Source organism: Psittacula echo (genome assembly GCF_963264785.1).
Source record: "Psittacula echo genome assembly, chromosome: 2".
In the NCBI taxonomy this organism is placed as follows: domain Eukaryota; kingdom Metazoa; phylum Chordata; class Aves; order Psittaciformes; family Psittacidae; genus Psittacula; species Psittacula echo.
This window is the reverse complement of record NC_137737.1, coordinates 140,050,104-140,073,368: the sequence shown is the minus strand read 5'-3', so window position 1 is coordinate 140,073,368 and position 23,265 is coordinate 140,050,104. Positions and strand designations below refer to the sequence as shown.

At 40.9% G+C, this 23,265-nt stretch overlaps 2 protein-coding genes across 3 annotated transcripts; one reads left to right on the top strand and one right to left on the bottom strand.

The window, feature by feature from the left end:
• The first annotated feature begins 6 nt into the window (after positions 1 to 6).
• Positions 7 to 16,152, top strand: SLC25A32 (solute carrier family 25 member 32). Of its 2 annotated transcripts, XM_080639401.1 has the most exons (8): positions 7 to 232; positions 3,314 to 3,464; positions 4,530 to 4,615; positions 5,657 to 5,817; positions 11,299 to 11,412; positions 11,863 to 12,008; positions 12,786 to 12,923; positions 13,741 to 16,152. In XM_080639401.1, exons 1-7 carry the CDS (start codon positions 61 to 63, stop codon positions 12,919 to 12,921), a joined length of 966 nt encoding a protein of 321 aa, XP_080495527.1. In that variant the 5' UTR covers positions 7 to 60; the 3' UTR covers positions 12,922 to 12,923; positions 13,741 to 16,152. The 2 variants fall into 2 exon arrangements, with proteins under 2 accessions (XP_080495527.1, XP_080495526.1); XM_080639400.1 differs by having other exon boundaries at positions 12,786 to 16,152.
• Positions 16,153 to 16,482: 330 nt separating this feature from the next.
• CTHRC1 (collagen triple helix repeat containing 1) lies at positions 16,483 to 22,524 on the bottom strand (the record flags this gene model as incomplete). Its single annotated transcript, XM_080609578.1, has 4 exons — positions 16,483 to 16,625; positions 17,858 to 18,074; positions 19,292 to 19,513; positions 22,258 to 22,524. The coding sequence occupies 4 exons, from the start codon at positions 22,522 to 22,524 to the stop codon at positions 16,483 to 16,485; spliced, it is 849 nt and encodes a 282-aa protein (XP_080465704.1).
• Between the last annotated feature and the right edge of the window lie 741 nt (positions 22,525 to 23,265).

Sequence of the window (23,265 nt, the reverse complement as noted above, 5' to 3'; positions counted from 1 at the left end):
GGGAGCCCCGCCCCCTGCCGCGCTCCGCCGCCGTCGTCGCCGCCTTTGCAGCCGTTGGCGATGAGCGTCTCGGGCTCCGCGTGCGCCGTGCGTGAGCCGGTGGCGGCCCCGCCGCCCGCGCGATCCCTGCTCCGCCACGTGCAGCTGGAGAACCTGGCGGCGGGGCTTAGCGGCGGCGTCCTCTCCACCCTCGTGCTGCATCCGCTGGACCTCGTTAAGATCCGCTTCGCAGGTGAGGCCCGGCCGGGCCGCGCAGGCTGTGGGTCCCGCGCTGCCGCAAGCGGGGGGCCGGCAAGGACAGCCCTCGAGCCCGGCTGTCCCCGAGGGCTGCGGGCACACACCGCGCTTTGTGCCACGAGCCCACACACCTCGCCAAGCTCACCGGTTCCAAGCCAACGATCCACCGGCTTGTTTCTGAGGGGTTGTACAGCCGATGAGCCCGTACTCCTCTGCCCAGACGCGTGTGAGGCGGTGTGAGAGGCCGGCGCTGGCAGGTAGCCCCACGGCTTGAATAAACAGGCCGTGAGCCGAAGGGGTATTCTGTGGTTCTCGCCCCGCCCCCCGCAGTCCAAAAATTAATTTTCTTGTCATTTCTAGGGACTATAAAATATGTGCTGTGTGCCTCAGAGGCCGTTTTCAGGTAGACCTGAGAACTAACCAGGCTTCTCCCTCTCTTCCATGACCGTCGGTGCCATAGGACACAGCAAGATTGGCTCTTTTTAACTGGCAGATGGTCTCAAGCCAACGTTCAAAGTTCACCTTTATAGCAACGAGTCTCAATGTTAAAAGCGTAACAATAGTGTTATAATAATCTTGGATGTTAACAGTAGAGGTATTGTTTTACAGAAAACTCCCAACTGCTTTGGTGTTCTGCAGGGAAACATGTCAGCTTCTCCCTAGTGATTTTACTGTTAACATGAGAAACATGATGCTCTTTTGTCATATTTCTTTTATAGAGGTTGAAACATTTTGCTGTGTCTTTGGATCATTATTTTAAGTAAATCCATGGTTGCTTTAGATCTCAAAAATAATGACCTATCACATAGAAGTTTTAGAAAACGTAGAAGCATTGTATTTCCAAACAGACTTTTTGCAAAATTGGAGTTGAACACTTTTCTTGCATATTCTAGTGTGAGTACGTCCTGAGCTGTGTTATGAAGAGTGTAGCCAGCAGCTTTCTTTCTGTCTCACACCTGTAAGACTGTGTCTGGTTTGAGGCTCACAAGCACACGGAAGGCATTGACTGGCATGATTCCAGTGAATGCCATCAGACTGCTGAAGGGACACATGACAGGAGGATGGGCTGATGGACCAGGATCAGGATCGGTTCATCCTCGTGAAGAGAAGGCTGAGGGGAGACATTACTGTAGCACGTGACTATGTGGTTGGAGGACACAGAAGGTGAAGCCAGATTCTTCTTGGAGGTAGGGCAAGAGGGAACAAGCATTAGTGGGTACATGGGAAATTCCAGTTACTTTAGGAAAGAGGATTTTTACTGTGAGAGCGGTCAAGTTCTAGTAGAGGTTACCCAGAGAAGTTGTAATTTCTTCAGTCCTGGAAACATTCAGGAGCCAACTGGACATACGACTAAGCAACTTGATCTAATGATATCTGTGTTGCGCAGGGGAGTGGATTAGGTGACCTCTGGAGGTCAGTTGCTCCTTTGGTTTGAAAATAACAATTCTTGTGTTTTGTCTTCAAACCAGGAAGTAAGAGCTGATACCAAAGTATAAAGTAAAAGTAAGTAAAAAAAAAAGGAAGTAAAAAGCTGATAGCAACATTGTGAAGATTCTAGTAGCATCATTGACAGGCAGACTTTCATTCACATCTCTGATTTCCCATGTTGTTTAATATGTTTATAAATCTGACCTAATGGCAGCATGGTTAAAAAAAAAACAAAGGTTGTTGGGAAAGGTCTAGCAGGGCTCATTCAGGAGGGAGAAAGGAGGCATTTGTCTTTTAATTTTGAGTGATTGTCAAGGTGTTGAGGCCTTGTCACACTGTGCTCAGAAAAAACATTTTGTCTTTAGTCCTGAAGTCTCACAACGTACAGGACTGTACACCAGGTTTAAAGGAGAATTAATAGTAAATGTAGCACTGAACAGAAAACAGAAATTCAGGATTACAAGGATTAATCTTGTTTGGGACACAAAAACTGTGCCGAGTGTGAAACTTTTAGATTAATTTTCAGTAAAACTACAATCTATCCTTATGTCTGTAAAGAATGAAAGCTGCTGCTATGTTGGCATCATAGTCATTTAGGTCACACGAGCTGTGGAGTTTACTCCTTCCTCAGGTAAGGTCTGTATAGGCCAGATTGGTCAGCCTTGTCTGCGGGAGTTTTGAGTAGCTCCAAAGATGCCTCTTCTGGCAACTTGTTCCAGTATTTGATTACTCTCATGGAGAAAGTGTTCTGATTGGAATTCCCTCTGTTCCAGCTTGTGTCTGTTACCTGTCATCTCCCCATGTGCCATATCACACGTCATCAGTAATCAACTTACTCTTTTGCTGCTACAGTAGGAGCAGTAGCATTACCACTCTTAAGTTGTGTGAACATCTCTGTTCTAAAAGAAATCTGACAAACAAGAGTTTGCCTGTTTTTATCTTTTTGACAGTGATATTTTCTGAATGTTTGGACAACCAGCTGTTTGGTTATTGGGTGGGAGGAGTGTATTTGTTTGGTGGTTTCCCACAAATCCATTCAGTGAGAATAGAAGGCGAACACAGGAAGTTTTGCTGGAAATAACCTTTGAGTATTCTGGTAAAAACTGGCTTTGGAATCAGTAAGACATGACCCATTGAAAATACTCAGAAAACATTTTAAAGGGGAAGATTGAATTTAAGAGTTGTTATTTGGGGCTTGTCTAAACTCCTTATAGAAATGTGTTGTCACAGATCCCACACGTACCACTTGAAATGTGATGTAAAATTGCTGGAGTGCTAAAAAGAAGAGACAAACAACTTCAAAGCTGCTGCTCACCAAAAATGCACAGCAGTGCATTTACTTAGCATTATCAGACTAATGGGAACTTTCATTTCCTTTTGCAGAGCTTAAAAGGTCTTTTTCATCTTTGTGTTTCTTTTTGCTTTATCCTTTTTTTTTTTTTTTACTTTAAATGTAGACTTACAAAGTTGTAAACCCCAACTCTTGAATGCTTTTAAAAGGATAATTTTAAAATACAGCTGATCAGTTAGATTTCGTGTTCATCTGCAGCTTGCTTTGTAGTCTTTGTACTTCTGTGGAGCCTTTTACACAGCTGAGTTTCAGGCTTCCTGAAATGGTTTTTTTTAATGTAATTTCTTTCTTTCATAGTAAACGATGGATTGGAGCTGAGGCCAAAATACAATGGGATTCTCCACTGTATGACCACTGTCTGGAAGCATGAAGGACTACGAGGCTTATATCAAGGGGTAGCGCCGAACATGCTGGGAGCAGGGGCTTCCTGGGGACTTTACTTTTTCTTGTAAGTAGAACTGTAAAATGTGTCGTGTCCTGCACAGTGTAATGTTCAGGTATACACTGCATCTTCTTTGGGGGGTGTAAAAATGTGCTACATGGCTTATAAACTTGTGATTCTTTTCATAAGTCCATGTCTTTTACCCTTAATTATGGCTTGCTGGTTTAGAATTTAAGTAATTTTGAGTCAGAGACCTGATTTTAACTTACTTCGACTTGCTTTGTCAAGTACAGTGCATTCCCTTTATGCTGTGAAAATACTAAGGAACTTGAGAGATGGTGACATCAGTCATGAAGAATTCTCTAAAAGTGCCAGTACACTGTGCTTAAAACCTCACAAAAAATAAAGGCCTAACCTGACGTGTTAAGAATTGGAGAACATGATCGAGCTAAATGTTTAATTTTTAATATTTTTGGTGATAGTTGGGTCTCTCATTGTTTCTGTGAGTTGTTGGGCTTTGCTTATAAACCCATTTTTTAATACTCAGCTTTTTCTATTTTATTAGCTGTGCAACTGTGATGTGATTTACTGCTGACGCCTATTGTAACACTTTAGGGTACAGTTAGTTGGTATGCTTATAAAACCTTGTCAGTAGTTACTGTTTATTTCAGTACTCAGGCTTTGCTGTACATTCCTACTGTGGTTCAGCTCCTGTTAACAATATCTCAATCCACAAAGAGTGGAAACTGGATCAAGAGAAGAAAGCTCAGTGTATTTCTAAGTTAGAAGACAGATACCTGTCACTGTTGCTCTAGTAAAAAGGAGGCTATCTAATTGAGGTTTTTTAGAAGTCTTGGGATCCAACACACACTTCAGTATGTGTCCCACTGATACTAACAGTAGTAATACTTTATCAATTTAGGTATGTATTACCATAGTTCACTTTAAAAGCTGCCTGCTCAGAGATCAATTGATCAACTAAACAAATACAGTTTTACTTACATATTTGTTTTCAAAGGCTGTGTACCATCTAATGTTTTCCATTATCTTAAGTGAGATGTTTTGCTGTTTGTGGGTTAAGTGATGTAAATTTGTTTTCACTATTACTAAAATATATTTTACATTTCCCAGTTACAATGCCATCAAAGCTTATAAAAAGGAAGGGAAGCTGGAAAGTCTTAGTGCGACTGAACACCTAGTGTCAGCTGCAGAGGCTGGTGAGTTTAAATGCAGAGAAGACTAGCGTTTGCTTCTAGCTTTCCGTATGTTGCTCCCTGCCTTTGTGTGTCAGTGCTGCTTTTTATTACAAGTGGCAAATGTAAAGTGTTCGAGTCCAAATGCAGTCATTTATTGTCTGTAAATAAATTAATGATGTCTAAGATGAATAGATGCATCACTGTAGCCTCTTCAGTTTTGCTTAGAAGCAGCAGTTGTCAAAATCCTTTTTGACCTTGTTTTCATTGTATATAAGTGTTTTTCATACTTAGTAATATATTGAGTCCCAAAATATAACTGTAGCTGCTATTGGTGTGTTAACTCATTAAATGTTTAACACTTAGACCTGGAAAAGAGAAGGCCTATTGAAGTTAATAGAATAAATGAATTGGTCTTTACCTATGGTCCAAGTTTCCTTAGAAACTAAACATCTAAAATAAAAATACAACTTCTGTCTGCAAGACTTTTAATATGTTCTTGTCCATGCTTCTGTGTTGTATTTAATCTAGGCAATTATGAAGACTTTACTAGGGTGTTATGTTGAAATATAAGGCATATTGTTTAATGTGAAAAATAGTAATTTACAGCTGTATTTTCAATAACCTATAAAGCTATAGCAAGTTGCTTTTATTAACCTACCAATATGATTAAGCAAATTTCTCATGACTGAGGTGTCCATTAAATTTTGAACCATTGTATACCTGAAGAATAACCTGAATAATCAGGAGTACATTAAGAAGTTACTTAGGTTCCTGTCTACTACAGATTACGCTACCTACTGTGAAACGGTGAGGCAAAAAAGGGAACATACTAGGAATATGAAAAAAGCTGTATGCTCTACAGAAAGAGTAGGTTGGGCTTGATTGTGAGCTTTGAAGGCAGAGGGAACAATGGTGGGCGTAAACTTAACCTTTTTTAAGTAGTGTGAGTACTCTTGTAAGATAAGTAGCTTTGTCATTGTAGAAGCCTGCGTTATATTGGACTGAACAAACTGGGACAAGCTTTGGAGTTAGCATAGCAACCACTCTAACTTCTGTCCTCAGGAGCCATGACTCTCTGCATTACCAACCCAATATGGGTAACAAAGACACGACTCGTGCTACAATATAATGCTGGTGTGGACCCATCAAAGCGGCAATACAGAGGAATGTTTGATGCTCTTATAAAGATATACAAGGTGGAAGGCATACGTGGCTTATACAAGGTAATAAAGTTTAAGAAAAAAATCCCAAGATTGGCTGGCACAAGTCAGTAGTATCGTGAGACTTGTAAATACTCATCTACAGAAAAAATGCAAGTCATTTCTATATTAGCTCACTTACTTTTATTCTGTGAGTCTTCTTTCCCACTGAAGAGCTGCAGCAAAAAGGCTTAGTCAGAAGAAAAGCTATTATACTGTTGAAATGTAGGAAATCACTGAAGAATAGAGTATAAGCTTTATGACTCGGCCATCTTCTATTGGATGATAATGCTAAAATGAGAGTAAACCACAAGCTGCTTTTTAATATTTTTGAGCCTTCATATAATTATAATTAGGATAAGGAGGGCAGCAGTAGTGTAATCTGTCTTGTTGCTAGTGCTTTTTTCCATTTCATCCGTATCTCTTTCTGACATCTTGTGGAACATAACATACGACTAAAGCAGTTGCTTATTTTTAATTCCACAATGGACGGTTTCACAACTGCACATTTGCCCTCTAGTTACTGAGGTCTGTAATCTGTCATCTCTAGATCCATAAAATTTTCAGACTTCTAAATATGTTTTGCCTATGTATGGAGTTTTTATTCCCTTTAATTTAGAGAAACAGATGGCAACTGGATTTGGACATTTTGCCTTCTCCTTCCTTCAGGCCATGACATCAAGACGTCAGAAGGTGTGAAGAAACCTATTTTAGTTCGATCAGGCTCTCCTGCAAGTAATGTTATAGAACAAGAACACTATCTCTTAGGAATTGTCCTGATTACTGAATATTAGCTTATTTTATTTGCAGTGAAAATTAGAATCATTCCTATGCTGAAAGACTCCTATGCCACATACTAGGGAATGCCAAATTCTGACACCAGGAGAAAGGCACCTCGCTTATTCCTAAATTGAAATTGTCAGGATTTCTGATTTGCCTGGCTGGGTTTCTGCTCTGTTCCATGTTGATAAATTCATTTTTCTTGCATCTGTTAGGCTTTAAGACATCCTTCCATTGAGTTACTTTTCAGATTATTCATGCATGTAGTATGTGTTGCCTTCGGCACTAGACACTTCTTTGTAGTGTAGATCTGTAACTGAGGAATTAAAGCAGATACTTCCTTTGAAAGAGCAAATTACTTGCTTAAATCTGCAGAGCAGGGGACCTACATAGGTCCTGAGTGACCTATATATCTATGCACACTGTGCAACTTTGACTTGACATCAGGATTCTCTCAACCTTGTCTATGCTAGGGAAATTGGTACTTCTTTGGGTGGCTCTTTAACTTGCACATACCTTAGCTTTCCTCTATTTTCTGGTTTCGGGGGAGTTTTTATTTTTTCTATTTCTTGCTTTATTTGAAAAGTGGCAGCTGAAGATTTGTTAATTTCCATAAGTTGCAGCAGCTGTAGTGCACATGAATGTCTTCTTTTTCCTCATAATTTCAGATAGAGTTCCTTATAGCAAATAAGGGAATCTCAGAAAATGCCACCTCAAGTTGGAAATAAAATCTGAAAGTAGTTTCTTTCTGCTGAATTTGAGATTACTCTTCTAAAGAATGGTATTTCTGTCCAAACATCTCTATATCTTGCTCTCTATTGCACAAGGTGCTTTGGGGCACAAGACTTTTAATGTCAGGATGCATTGATTTTTCTAGCAGGGATCAAAGCTGTCTGTATTAGCTCTGTGGGTATTGTTCATTCATTAAACTATAGTTCATCTAAAGCTGTGTTCTTCAATAACTTGTTCTTGAACTTGGCCTGGTTTTGAAAAGGCAGGAGCCTTTCCTTCACCGATTATCCCAGTAATCATCTAGTCAGTGATCTTCCCCACCTTCCATCATTAGGCTTTGTCCTTTGGCCTTCATCCCCCAGATGACTGGGGACAGAGGTGCTTTGCTGCATGCCAGGCTAAGCAAGAAACAGCTTGGGTTATGAAATTTGAACACATCTATAGATCTCTTGGAGATCTGAGCTCTAAAAATCACTTTGCCATGAAGTTAAATGTCATCCACATTGAGTGCTGTATGGTTCTTTTCAAGTGTAAGGCAGGAGAGACCAAACGTAAAATAATCTTAAGATTGTAGGAAATGGCACTTTAAGGAAAACATAAAAATTTCTGAACTGTTGAAAACTGTTAGATGCCTAGTCTGGAGTGACTGACTACTAAAAATCAATCAAGAATGCAGCTAACATTCTTCCTGGCCTCCATGTTTCTGTATTTGTATTTAAGTTTCAGCGAAGATGTAGAAGCAACAATTAGAAATACAGCTACTGTAAAATAAATAGGAAATGCAGAAAAAATATGGAGATAAAAAAAATATAGTCATCAATACTGCAAGTAACAATACAGTATGCTAACAACAACAGCAGAATCCTAGTAGTAATGTGTGCTTGTTAGCAAATGAAATTGGATGCTTTTGTATTGTCATTTCACCTTTGGTAGGCAAGATCCAGTACTCTGATGATAAAGAATTTTTTCCAGTCCATGATTACCTAAGGCACTTAGCTCTTTTTATTTTGCTTATGCTATTTTTCTTCTTCTTGCAAATGTGTAACATGTAAGCTAAGTGACTTTCTATGTCTTTGTACTTGTATACAGCAAAATCCACTGAGATTTGGCCATCTTGATTTTAACTTTACTTCCAGATTCTACAGATAGATAGAAGCACAAGTAACTTTCACATAAAAGATGGTATGATTTTTCACCATGAAGGAATCAAGATGCATATGGGGATGACATATCCCAGTGTCTTTCTGCACAAGTTGTCAGAGCAGGCCATTCTGATACCACTGGTCTTTGGTCTTTGGCATGCTGAGAACCCAAATGAAGACAATACTAAACAGGTTACAGAGACAATCTGCTGCATTCTGTCGACACATATAGCGGAGGCTGCTCTGGTGTGAGCACTGTCCAACCATTCAGGCAGTGATGTGAGTACCACATGGCCAAATGAAGCTTGTTCTCTACCAAGAAGCATAGGCTTTCCAGTGTGTGCATATGCCTATGTTCTTTTTCCTTGTGATTGGCAACCTTAGAAACACTAACCATAGGACATTTCTCTCTTGTCCTGGATCTTCTACACTTAGAGCTGTTTAAGCTGACTTTGAAACACAGGGTTTTTTCCCCACTGTCTGCTGTTCAGAATTATATGCTTTCCCATCTAAATTTCTAATTATAAAATTAATTCTGTCTATTGTTCTAGTCCTCCAAAAGAGAATTCAAGCAGGACTTCTTTGAGCAACCACTAATCCTGTCAAGCCCTCATGGCAAAAGTCTTCTGAAGATATGTTTTGAATGTTAAAGTAAAAAAATAACAAGAAGTATATAAAGTTAAATTATTTTAAAATTGACCTTTACAGTCATATTTTAGATGAAAAATAAGCATAAAATTCTATCAAATTTTGTGGCAATGAAGTTTTTTGTGTAAAATTGTAAGAATGACAAAGCCAAGTAGGAGAATATTTCCAAAACTTCCTAAGCCAACATATTTCATGTACTGTGAGGAAAGCAGTTTTGCTTTGAAACATTTTTCCATAGGAACGCATTGTTTTTTACATTCATTTTTTAATATTGGCCCAACATTAAAAGTCCTTCAGTCTCTGGAAGCTTTCCCCATCAGCACAAGAGTGTGCTGGTACTAATTTAGCAAGTATCATCAGTAGATGCTTGAGGACTCTTGGGTGCAAGTTATCCAAATCTACTGGCTTAAATTTAAAGAGTTTAGCGCTCTTAAATGTTGTTTAACATTCTTATTTTGTTGTTGGGGAGAATATTACCTCATTCTCCTGTGATATAAATACATCATTCTAATTCTTTCCAAGTAAAGAGCAGTTACTTTCTTTGTCTTTTAACAGTTTTGTTGTCTATTCACAGGCAAATGTTTGTGAAGATTTTTTTCCCTGCTATTACATAAATTTCATACTGATCCTTGTTCTGCTGACCCAAATAATTTTTTCTTTGATACTTCTGATAATTTGGGGGTGGGTTTCTTTGTTCCTCCTCTTCTGTTTTTATGTTACTGGTTAATTTTTCTTTCTTAATCCAGGATTTCTGAAAAACACACTGTCCTTTTCCCTCTGTTGTGGCCCTTTGTCTTCAATTTTCACAGAAATTCTATGATTATGCTCACAGTTGACAAAACATAACTGTTTGGTTTAATTCCATTTGTTCTCATTTGGGGAAGTGGGGTTTTTTTTCCAACAACTTCAGCCAGCCCTTAATGCATTTCTTCCTTTCATGGTCACTGATTATTAATTCATTGTCATTGTTTTCTCCTGTGAGAAGAAAATCTCTTCCTGAACGGATATAATATTGGAAACTTAAGGAGAGCTAATTTCTGAAGTGATAGAAGGTCTGTGCAATTTTTATGCCTGCTGCTGTTTTAGGATTTAGGGTTTTTTTTTCCTGTAAGTTAGGAGTTTATGGAAAAATGTATCATTTTGTCCTGTTGTACTGTTCCAGTGGACTTCTACCAGGATCCCTTCTCTTTTTCTTCTCCTTTTCTAGGCTTTTAGTAGTATATTGATAAATCTTTATTCAACATGCTGGGCTTCCTGTTTAGTCTAATACAGAGTTTTGTTTCTGAACATATCTTTTAATTCCTCTGTTGTATCTGAATGGATCATGGGAAATAAGATAAAACTATTCAATGCCAGTATTTGAGGGAAAATTCTGTTTCTTTGAGTCCTTTTACCCACATTTTGATCACTTACTCCATTGTAATCATCCCTTTGCAACAGTTTTCAGGAAGCTTTTGGCTCCCTTAAGTCATTTCTGGCCAAGATAATTAGTTCCCCATTTATTTGTATTTTTCCAGTGTAAGTGACCAGTTCTTCAAAAAAAGAATTAGTGCTTGTCAGAGCTCATGCAGCTGTCTTACTCATTTCAACTGAGCTGATCCTTCTCTAAAAGATTCTATACATACACACATTTTTAATATGGAAATGTTTATGTATCATACACACTTGTATACACACACACACGTGCATATCTGTCTCCAGGACTTGACCAAGAATTCTTTTGTACCTCCACTGCTGATGGCCCTCCTCACTGAGATGACAGCTTCTGTCATTGCCTTAACAGTCTTAGGTGGGAACTGAACAGCTCAGTATCAGTCCTGGAAAGGGGCAGGCACTGAGCAGCACATTTGCAAGACCGCAGCTTGATTTATATTCTTAGAATCCTGATCCATATTGCCAGCTTTTTAAAACCTGTGCTTGTGTTCTATGAGGAGTCTCTAATGCCACTTGTTTTAGCTTACTTATTAGGTGTTTTTAGCTTGTATGTCATTTGGAGAAAAGTACATTTATTACACTTCTGTGTGATGTCTGCCATTAAGAATATCAACACAGAATCAGCTCTGAGTCATACTGCACAATCATGAGTTGTGCAGTCACAATTTGTAAAGTAATGGAGGACATACTTACATGTGTAAACTGAGCCCTGTCAAGTTGTATGGTTTTTGTGCATTGCTGTTTAACCTTGTTTTATTCCTTTTTCTAGGGATTTGTGCCTGGTCTGTTCGGAACTTCACATGGAGCACTTCAGTTCATGGCATATGAGGATTTGAAACTGAGATACAACAAGTATAGAAACAGAATGTCAGACACAAAATTGGTACAGTTCTTGAGAATAAGAATGTGTTGTGGCATGTGAATAAGCATAAATTTATTCCATTTGTCTAGGTTGTAGTGCAGCCAAGTGTACAAAGTATTGCTACTTTAATTGGAATGTAGAACACAGAAGGAAATAATACTGTTTCACCTTTTAGGATAAAGGAACTGGTTAGTGCTCTTTTCCTATAGGGACACCAACTTCTTATTTTGGCTAGTGTTTTGAGAGTAGCAGAGGGAGGAATGAGGTTTTTTGTCTTACTTTGTGGAACCATAGATGGTGGTCTTAAACATGTAGATAGAAAACTGGTCAGGTGCAAGTTGGGCAAAGGTAATTGGAGAGGAAAATGTAGAGTATTGTTTAGTTCAACATTTAAAAATCAAAGAAGATTTTGGGAAATTTGGTAATTTAAACCATACTTAAAGCAAGCGTCGTAATCTTTGTTGCTTTTAGAACACTGTGGAGTACATAATGATGGCAGCTGTATCCAAAATATTTGCTGTGTCAGCAACATATCCCTATCAAGTTGTGCGAGCTCGTCTTCAAGATCAACATAATACATATTCTGGTGTGTTTGACGTGATCCGTAGGACATGGAGGTAGGCATGCAGAATTAAAAGTTTATGACTTAGACAGAATCATACAGAATCAGAGTTATGTTTAATGGTTTTCATGCCAACTTGCAGAATCAGTGCAGTTCAGAGCAAACAAAGTATTAGCTGTACAAAGCCATTTTGTGCAAGTTGCCACTAACAGCAATAATCTAAGGACAAGGGAGGAGATAGGAGAGGGTCAGTGATAGGCTTCCATTGTTTATTCTGTCTCACTTCTCTCTTCCTCAGCAAATTTCACTTACAGGTTAAAAAGTAACATTGAGTTGGCTGTGTTGGGGCTCTTAAACAGTACGACAGCAGTTTTGTGCTGCTGGGAGTTGTGGGTAATCCAAATTCCTGGCAGGAGGAAATGAAAACTAGCCACAGCTGTTTTATATGGATGTCCCTGGGTTACTGTGGGGCCTGACTGCATTTGTAGTCTAGTCCTAGCTTCTGGTAGGACCTTGGAGAACCTTTACCTCACACCTGTGTATATCTTCTCATAAAACTTCTTCCCTCAGCTCCACAGGGCATGTGAGAGTTTTCACACAGAACTCTGTAGTTACTAAGGTTGGCCACCTGTGCAGTATACAACCAGTGATGGGTTAAGATTTTATATATTATGGCTCTGTAAACACTATAGGAAGAAATTACTCTGAAATTGTTACTCTTACCTGAAGTAGCTCTCTCGGAGTGCAAGAAGAAAAATTCCAGGTTTTGTTTTATGTCTGATTTTGATTAAATACATTAATTAAAACTAAATATTTTTCTTTGTCTTTAAAGGAAAGAAGGAATTCATGGATTTTACAAAGGAATTATCCCCAATGTGATCAGAGTGACTCCTGCCTGCTGCATTACCTTTGTTGTTTATGAAAATGTGTCTGGCTTTTTACTTGGTTTTAGGAAAGAAAGTAATTAAAGGTAGGAGCTTGTGTTCATAAGGAATCTATCCTTTATTTTTTGTATTTGTGGTCTGGGAGAGATTTAGTTCAGCAGACATCTTTGACACTGTGAATTGATCTAGTATTCTGAAGAAAGAACATGGAGATAGTAAAACCCTGCCAACATCTCTTCTGCTGAATGTTCTTGCATTGCTGCTGCCTTCTCTGAATCAGCTCTGCCTGCTTGAAACAGATGTCTCTGCAACTGTGAAATAATAGCACTGTGACTGGGTGAAGGCAACTGTGCAGCAATTCAGTTGATCCTGGCCTGCTTGGAATAATCAACTGATGTGTTTTGACAGGTCTTAACTGTTGGTCAGATTCCACTCCTACAGAAGTGGAAAACTTCATATAAAAGCAACTCTGGGGTCTGGCAGAACTTTCTTAAATCGTTATCTGAGTTTCATGAAGAAACAAGCAAGGTCTTCTGAATCCACCTCTGTGTCATTTGTCAGATTTTAGGATATAGAATGCTCCAAATTCCATTGCTCATCCAACACAAAAATGCTGCCTCGGTGGGGTGCAGTTTGGAAACCCAGAATTGTTTTGTAAAACAGCTGTCCATTCTCGGGTTTGGATAATTGCCAATCTGATAAAACCCAGTTCTTGTCTCATACCAGACAGACTTGCATTGTGGTTTTTGGCTTGCTTTTAGCACCAGATCAAAGTATATGTTGTGTGCATCGCTGGCCACTTACTGAATTCATTTTCTCTCTCGTCTCTGCCTGCCCTCTCTCTCACCACCCTACCTCCCCGCGAGATTCTGTCTGTTACCGATACGTCTGACCAAATATTAGTAAGTAAATGTGTATTTGAATGTAGGCTTACGTTTTAAACATTTTTGTTTTCTAGTAATCCCATAGTGATGCAGTTTTCAAACCAGTGTTACAACAAATATGAACATGCTTATTTTCAATAATATTCTCTGGGAAAAGGAAGTACTTTTGAGTAGTCAAAAAAATACCATGCACAGGACTTAAAAAATTATTCATTAGTGTCTTCTGATTTAGTCTAAGGAAAGGACTGTAAGAATATATTGATTGCTAACTTAGCGACAAACTAAATTACAGTACATCTCAGTAAATTTGTATAATAATGATATTTATTGGTATGCCAATAATTGCTGCCAAGGATATGTATTTTTTGGAGATTTGGGTTTGTTTTATTTTCTTAGTTCTTTAAGAAAATGCATTACTGGCCATTACTGACGGCTGCCTCTGCTGTTAGTAGGAAGTTATTAAGAAGTATGTAGAAAGCATCACATAACTAAGGAGGAAGTAAGTTAGCAAAGATCATTCCACGGGAAGGGGGAAATAATCAGTTTCATAAGGAGTGGAGGATACTATCCTGCAAAACACCTGAATACAGAGAAGTTTTCTGTTTAAGGGAAGACTGGCCTAAAGGAGAAACAAGCATTTTCATAAAAAAACAAATGTAACTGATTATGAATTTGGTTTCAGTTTTAAGTCAAAATCTTATGATTTTAATTTTTTTTTTTAATTAAGATCAATATTTTTAATCTTAATTCAGCAATCCACTTGCTTGTTCCTCTTGATCCTGTTGCCACATACCATATTTTGTGGATACTTATTAATAATTTATACTTTCTCCTCCACAATCCCATCCCCTGTACTGATACAGTTAATAATCTCATCTGAAAAGGGCATGTGGCCATTAAGGCTGGCTTTGGTTCCTTATTATGAAAGTTTCCATGTGTATTTAGCTGAGGATCAAATTTCCTGGAAGTTTAGCATGAAAATTACTGTGTAGATCCCTAATAGCTACTAACTTCTGCCTTTGGAGGGTTTTTACTTGGTTTTGTGTGTTTTCTAGTACACTGAATGAATAACTAAGTTAACTCTGCCACCAAGGATCCAAAAAATGTTGTGAAGACATATGAATAAAAGTTGTGCACTTAATTAACCTGAGTTAGTGTACTCATACTCCAGGATAAACGCAAAGACAGGCTACAAGCATGTACACAATCAATTACTGTATGTTAACTGACATTCTCTAAATTCACACCATAGCTTAGCTCATAGTAACTTGTTTGTGTCCAGATACCTTAAAACCCATCCTGCGAGCCAATGAAAACAGTACAGTTCTGCAAATACAAAATGCCAGCTGTATAATTTGCTGGTTTACAGCAGTATCACACATAAGTTTGCAGTTGGGAAAGCCTGAATGCTCTCCTAGCCACAGGTGTGTTACTCTAGCATTCTTCACAAAAGCTGCAGACAAGAGCTACCAATTTGAGACGTATGGGGAAAATCTTATAACCTGCTCAGAAAAAAAGCTGAGATTTAATTCTAAATAGCTGAAATAAATTAATTATCTCAGATTTAATGTTTCTTCCTTTTCATTTCTGGGAAGACTGTAGATTTCTGCATGTTATACATGCTGTATCTTTTTGGGGGGGGTTATTTCATTAATATAAAGTTGATTTTGTAATGTACATGACTGTTGTTGTTTTCCTTGAGAATCTTTAAAAAACAAAAACAAAAAACAAAAACCAAATAGTTTATCACTCGTTGCATTTGGAAGAAAACACTTAAAGCACTGAAGCTAATGGTGTGCTGCCATGATCAGAATTGTCATGTGGAGGCTAGAGATTGCAGTCAAATAGCTGTGACATAATTCTTTCACTTCACCAATACGCTTTTTGAAAGCCAAGGCATTTCAACCTGTCTTATTTCTGTATCCTCCAAACTATTTAATATGTCTAGCTTTTACTTAACACCAAAGTGATTGTACAAATCTGAAGGGCTAAATCTAGGAGAATTATTTTACTGGAGCAATTAAATTAAGTTTTGTAACCGTAAAGTTTTTTAGCATCTGCATGCTAATAGTGGAGACCAATAATAGATGCTTATACTGAAATTCAGTCTATTGACAAGCAAAAGAGGGAAGGAGAGCTTACATAGTCTTATTTTTACTTAAGTCATTCAGAACAAGGTATTTAACACCACATCATCTAGGTCACGGTTAAATCACTGAGAGTTAGTTGAGAGACTTAAGAGTGTAACAGCAGAGCGTCCTATTCTGTAGTCAGGTTTACCAGGAGCAGATGTTACGTATGTTTTCTGAAGGCTAACGCCAAGATCTGAGTTTACTTTCTTAGAACTGTCTATGAAGTCTTCTAAGAAAATTATGTTTCATAATACTATGTAAACACTTTAAACACTTTGATAGTCAATAAAATAGCTTGGATCTTCTATTTGTAAAAGGTCTTCTTTATTTGATACAAAAAGTTACAGTTAACTCTTAAAATGGTGGTGGTATATTTTCATACATCAAATAAGGAATTAAAGTTAATGAACTTGGGTTTGATATTTATATTCTAAAATGACTGTTGCAAAAAGCCTCTGCAATGTGCAAAAAAAGGCTAGACAAAGACTACAGGTGCAAGAGTTTGGTGCCTTCCACTCAAATACTTGCATCCAACTCCATAGAAATAAATTCTGAAGAAAATGGTACAAAATAAAAAGGGGGTTTGGGGTGTGGGGGGAGAGAGAGAAACTATAAAAAGGGAGGGAAAGTTATTTTGGTAGTTCTTCAATGATAATGCGGGAGACTGAATTCCATCCAGTAGAAGCATCTCCCCGTGGATAATCTGAGCAAGTCCCGACCCAGATGGCAATGTCCACCAAACCAGCATTGATCCCTTCACACAGACCTTCCACTGATTAAAGACAAAAATCAGGTTACCTCAGCAAACACAACTACTTTGTATTCATCATTGAAGAGGGACACCAGCACTTGAGAAAAGCAGTTCATTGCAAGCTCATGCTGTTTATTTAAACCTGAATAACACTTTTCGAAATAAAAACTATTAATTAGAGATGTGGCAGCATAGGTTAGAGTCATGCATTGCCTCTATCCGTGCTGCTTCTTGATGTCTGTTGCAGTACCTGCAGCAGATCACAACCCACAGGATGATTACATGGGAGGTACACCTGCATCTGTAAACATCCAAATTCACTACCTGGTAGCTGGGATACGGCTTCAATCCCATCTAGCCATCCTTTTAGCAGTGATGGGGAGGGGGAATAGGCACACAGCCATAACTGGCTTCCACAGCTGAGCCCCACAAAGGTGATTGCCACCCTGTAACCCTGTAATCTTTTCCACTTTTAATTCATTGCTGCTGCGTAAAGTTCCACTTCTGCTGTCCCTTTGTTTTTTTCCTCCACTAACACCACTAGTTGGAGGTGGGTTAATGAAAACAGATGGGTCCTACCCCTTAATGAAGAAACCCTATAACTCTAGATGTTAGATTTCACACAGTCATGAAATAGTATAGGGAGGAAAATGGAGAAAGTATAGACTTGATGTTAGTCCCCTGTTCCTAATATCACCTTTTATATTGAAGTAACTTCACTAATTTGCCTTTTGCTTAGCAACTGAGTAATAGTTCCCAGCTATTTCACTTTGGAGGTACATTTGTGCCCACCTGAAATTATAATAGAAATTCCAGGAGGAATAAATCTTACGCACCAATAATGTGCAAGTATCAGTGTGACATGACACTGTTCTTGGCAAAAAGGCAGTTTCTCCACATGCTAAAACAGCACAGAATGTCTCTATAGTCATGTTGTAGCAGAGATCAGTAGAACTGTCTGGACAGAAATCTCTTCCATTTCTAAATTGCAGGATGTAAGTGCCATGAAAAATACCACAGTAATGAAGTACCACTTAATAAATAATTCTTATACTGTTACTATTGATAGTCACCTGAGAGACAGCAGAGTAGGAGTAACAAGTGTTAGCTGGCCACTCTTCCTCCTCCTCCTTTTGAGGAGGAAGTTCTGAGGAGTCTTTTGAGTTTATAAGGCAGACTGTACCCTGGGCACTTGGTAACTAGATTTGCTACTGGCTTCTCCATCTCTCTTCGTGCAGTCTCAGCATACATACCTGAAGAAGTTCGGTGTATATTAATAGTAGAATTCAGCTCCGGGCTTCCTTGATCTAAATAGATTATGGCTTCAATAGGAAGTGGCCCAGCACATTCTGCTCCATTAAAAGTGAAGTACCAGCGCTGACAACAGGCACTTCTGCATTTTAGCCGAAGCGATCCACTGAAGAGAACACGGAGAGCACTGTTGGAGCGCATCTTTGTAAATGTGCATTCCTGAGAGGAGAAAAAAATGCTTTGGTAGCAACCTCTGGGTTGTAACCTATTTATTTTCTATATATTTATATTTAGGAAATAGATTTAGGAATATATCAGGAATACATTTATTTCAGAATGGTTTCGCTATTCTGTTTAGTCCCTTCCCTCCGGAAAAAATAGAACAAAAGAATAAAAAAAGTACAGCCTGGCAAATATTGTATGGTGCAAAGATGCAAATCAGAGGCAGTACCTCATAGATGGTAATGGAGAATGGGGATTGTGGAAATTCTTAATTTTATTTAGATAATATCTGCTGTTAAGATAGTAACCTAGTTACATTCTGGGGTTCATGTAAAGAGGTATGACCTGTCTGAAGGCTGTATGCAAGTCCTTACATGAGAGGACAGTACAGTTTCTGTCTCTGTTACCAGAAGTCCTGGATTCAACAGTTACAGGATTTGTGAGAGGCTTAAACTCTGCTAAAAGCTCTGCAACTGAAAAAGAAACATTTTCAGGTTTTTAAGAGGTCATTATTACCTGTCTTCAAAATGCTGGATATCAGGGGATGGGCGAAGCTAGGGAGAGTTCTGCAAGTACATGGCGATAAGAAATGTCAACTCAGAAAGGTTGATTCTCACTCTAAGCACAGCAATAGCAGTTAAATTTCTCCAATCAATCTGGGCATTGCTTCATATGTGTGATTGATCATCCCTCCTATGAAGACAGGCTGAGAGTTGGGCTTGTTCAGCCTGGAGAAAAGAGGCTCCAGGGAGACCTCATAGCAGCCTTCCCCTACCTAAAGGGGCCCTACAAGAAAGCTGGAGAGGGACTTTTTACAAGTGATAGGACAACAGGGGATGGCTTTAAACTGAAAGAGGGGAGATTTAGATTAGACAATAGGAATAAATTCTTCACTGTGAGGCTGGTGAGACACTGGAACAGGATGCCCAGAGAAGCTGTGGCTGCTCAATCCCTTGCAGTGTTCAAGGTTGGACGGAACTTTGAGCAACCTGGTCTAGTGGAAGGTGTCTCTGCCCATGGCAGGCGGTTGGAACTGGATGATCTTTAAGGTCCCTTCCAACCCAAACCATTCTAAGACTACGAAAAAGGTTCCAAGGAGAAACCTGTATGATTGGTGCTACCCAGCTCACAGAGTCAGATTGAGACTGCTGTGGTTGGTACAGTGCAGCATCAGTGGCAGGTACAGTGCAGCATCCGTGGCAAAGCTAACTTACTGCTATCTTCCCAAGATCGATGCCATAGTTAAGTGCACTCCATGAACACTGCTTGAAGTTGGGTGTCCAGGACTCCTCGATGCTCTCGCGCATGCACTCGCCCTTCTCCCCCTTCAGCCCATCCCGTCCTGGGATCCCAGGTGTCCCGGGGATCCCGTTGGCTCCTGGGTTTCCATCCCGTCCAGGAACACCACTGGGGCCTTGCAGGCACACGCCATTGTACTGAAACACAGAACAGATCTTGCTGCAGCCATCCCTCACTCAAAGGCTAACCAAGTTAAACACAAACAAACACAAATGCCCTGCTGTGACAGGTGATGTCTGCAACACCAAGAAGATGCTTCCATAGAGGAAAAAAAAGGAAAAATAAAAGTTCAAAGATAAGCAATGTCAGCAGAATTTGCTATAAATTAAGGTGACGATTATTTTATGAAAAGATGCATAAATCCTAGAATGAAAATGTGGCCGTGTCCAAGGATTAAAACCTGCTGGAAAACCTCAGAAGATCTGAAACGTTTCAATACAGAAACAAGAAACAAAAAAAAAGGTTGGATGTTAATAGTTACTTTCTCCTACCCCACAATTGGTTGTGTCACTGGCTCGGCCAATAGGCTTCCATTACCATTTTTCCATCTCTTTAAAAAAAAAAAAAAAAAAAAAAAAAAAAAAAAAAAAAAAGCTAAACAGTGAAGAAAACTTTGCATTTCACAGAGAGCACAGCTTAGTGCTGGTCTCCTTCCGTTACCCCTTCTTTGAGACAGAATCATGTCGCAACAGTCACGCCCCGCAAATCAGACTCCAGAGTGCACACAGTAAGTCGGTGTTGATGGGGATGTGGGCAGCTGCACCCAGGAACAATCCCAAATCCAGGATCCTCATTCATAGCAGAGGGAAGGCACACATGGGAGGGTCAGCACACTATCATTCTCCCTAATCACAGTATTGGGAAAGGTCAAACGTTGCTCTCCCAATCCACAGTTAACACACGTTGCCTTTGTACCTCATGAGATTTGCGGTTGCCCTCTTTGGAGAGAAGGTTTGTGCAGCCCAGAGCTCCTTCCCCAGCAGCCTGAGCGCTGGATGCTGGGGGACATCCACGTGTGGAGCTGGGGGAGAAGGAAAAGAAACGGAGCAGGAAAAGAAACAGAGCAGGAACCTGCAGGGGCTGGTGATGGCAGGGCTTTCACTTTAAATGCTCTTGCCCATCTAGTGACTGACTGCTTCGTCTCATCCCAAGGCCACACAGATAACTACATTCTGCTCTTGACCTTTCTCAGATCTCTTTCTCTTCATCCGTTTTAAACCACCTAATCCCTACACGTTTCAAAAAGAAATGACCATGCAAACTATTCCCCCTCCTGCAAGCCATACCACTACTGCACCTTGGGAGCAGTACAGCCCCTGCCCTCTGTTGTTTGTCAGGCTGGTCAACTTTAGTCTTGGGTTGTTCCTTCTCCAGGGCTTTGGTACAAAAAGCAGTATGGGCATCACAGGCTCGGCTGGAGCCACTCTACAAATAAAATGAGTGAGTGTATGAAGAGGTCTAGTAAGCAGTGAGGTGAGAGTTGGACTAATCTATGCTGGCATTCCCTTAGTACCTTCACCAAAGAAAACACTGTTGACAAATGGCACTGGAAACAGTGGGATGCTATGACCAAGGACACATCTAGAAGTTGTTAGCTGGAAAGCAGGCTGCTGGGCAAAGCACACACTGACTCAGAGACCATGTGAATAATGCAAAGACATTTTTGTTTCACACAGCACTGGTTATCTGCTTTTGCTGTTCTTTTCCCATTGGATGCTACGTGTAACAGTGACTGGCTCTGGCTTTTCACATGTGGTTACTCACCACAGAAATGCCAAGGATGTGGAAATGGGGGAGAGCTGGGGGCAGATGAGGCTCAGGACTCATGCTTTCCTATGCTGTAAATGGATAAAACATCTTTTAAAATGTCCACTGAAGGCAGTATCCCCTCTGGGGCATACCTTTATGTTGCCCTGAAGGGCTTTAGCTTTGCTGCTTACTCTGTGGCACCCAAAAGCATGGAGCAATGCAAGAGGAATGGAGGATCCTAAACCACTGCTCCAACAAAATCTCCATGTGTGCAGACTCCTTATTCTCAATGCAATTCAATTTCCACAATTAAAGTGAAAGGGTAATAAGGTGGGGTGAAAGTGAAGGAGCTTTGTACCAGTGGTGCTTCCAGCACCTCACTACAAGGGATCTCTCTGGAGGTGACAGCAGAAACGGCTCTGTCACTGCTTTTCTATAGGGGGTGAACTGCAGTCCAGCCACTCACAGAAATAGCTTCACATCTGCTTTCTGCATTCCAAAGACTGGAAAATCTCCCTCCTTTCTTCTATCCCTGAGACAGGATAGTCCCTGTGCATCCAGGTTTCTAGTTGCAATGGAACGGCAGTCCCAGGTGCCAAAGGGGATAATGCATCAACACCACACCAAGGCAAACGGGGGTCAGTAAGCATGCAGATACGGCTTTTGCAGTAACTAACGGCTGCTAAAGAGCAGCCCTCTGATTTCTCTCTTTGTCATTTATTATCCACTGGCCCTTTGGGATCGAAACAGCATCACCACCGACGTGCAGGGACTGCGGATTCCCGCCATGGCCGGGAGCGGAGTCCATCACGGCTTCAACCCCAGGCTCTGAAAACACGAAGGGAAGACACGCACCCACTCGCCGCAAACCCGCGGTTTCTATCAGGTTCCGTCCAACCCTTTCTCAGCATTTTCCCCATTCGGCACAACCAGGGCGTAATAAAAAACAACCGAAGACAGAACCCAGGCAGCACCGGGACCCGGCGGCGGACCCGGCGGTGCCCGGCCCGCAGCGGCAGACAGGTTTTCTGAAAACCACTCATTTTTTCCTTTTTTTCCCCAACCTTTCCAATGGAAGAGCCGAGCGGCTCCCATTCCCCAGCCCCCGCTGCCCGGACCCCGCCGCTCTCACCATGTCCACCACCTCCCGCTGCCGCAGAGCCTTCTGCTTCCCCTTGGGGCTCTCCGAGCCGCCGGGCGGCGGGGCGGCCGCCAGCAGCAGGGCCAGCAGCAGCAGCACCGAGGCGCGGGGCATGGTGCGGGCCGGGGCCGCGGTGCTGGGGCCGCAGGCTGCGGCGCAGGAGCCGTGTCCGCCGGTCCGAGCGGCAGCGCGGGGATAAATGAGCCTTTCAGAGCGCGGAGCCCGAGCTCCCTCCCCGGGGAGGCCCGGAATTTCCATCCTGTAACCGAGCGGGAACGTCCAGATCCATCCCCCCGGAGCCATTGGCAAAGGGGCCGGAGGGCGCCCGCCCCTCGGACCAGCCTCACAGGAGCTCGCCCCGGGCTGTGCCGGCAGCCCCGGACGGGCCCTCCCGAGCACCGGGGAGCCTCGTCCTGGCCTGGGGAACTGGCCCTGCGGCTGGGAACCCCTTTCCGCCAAGAAATCCCGTAACGGCCCGGCAGGAAGTCCACCGTGAGTTCAAACGGTGATAAAACAGCAGCAGCTGGGCAGAAATCACTGGGTTTGATTTAGCAGAAGTGCCAGTTAAGGGCACAAAATCCTTACAAACAGCAGCGGAATTCGGGCTTTTATCCAAGAGCTTGGGGTTGCCTGAGTGAACATTGTCAATTTAGTAACCCAAGAAAGAACCCAATTTAATAACCCAAGTCCCATTTTGGTTTCATTTAAAGTAATACTTTATTTTTCATCATACTAGAAATTAAAGCACTATGAAATAAAGGATGTTGTATGTCCTTAAGCATTAAATAGAGAAACAGCAAATATGCAACAGATAACTTCCATATGCTGCAATCTTCCTGGGGTTTGTAGAGGCAGAGTTTCCAGAAGGGGGAGATAAGCTTTGGTACATTTTTCTTCTCAAGTGTTTAACAAAACCACACATTTCTCCTCTAGGAATGCACATTAGAGAACGTTGAGCCATTTACGATGGGCTGGATTTTTATTTACACTAAACCTCCC

What these genes read in the sequence shown, in the direction of transcription:
- SLC25A32 (XM_080639401.1), top strand. Translation starts at nt 61, where the DNA reads ATGAGCGTCTCGGGCTCCGCGTGCGCCGTGCGTGAGCCGGTGGCGGCC. An exon ending in TGGGGACTTTACTTTTTCTT is followed by an intron (nt 3,465 to 4,529) that starts GTAAGTAGAACT and finishes TACATTTCCCAG; the next exon opens with TTACAATGCCATCAAAGCTT. An exon ending in GCATACGTGGCTTATACAAG is followed by an intron (nt 5,818 to 11,298) that starts GTAATAAAGTTT and finishes TCCTTTTTCTAG; the next exon opens with GGATTTGTGCCTGGTCTGTT.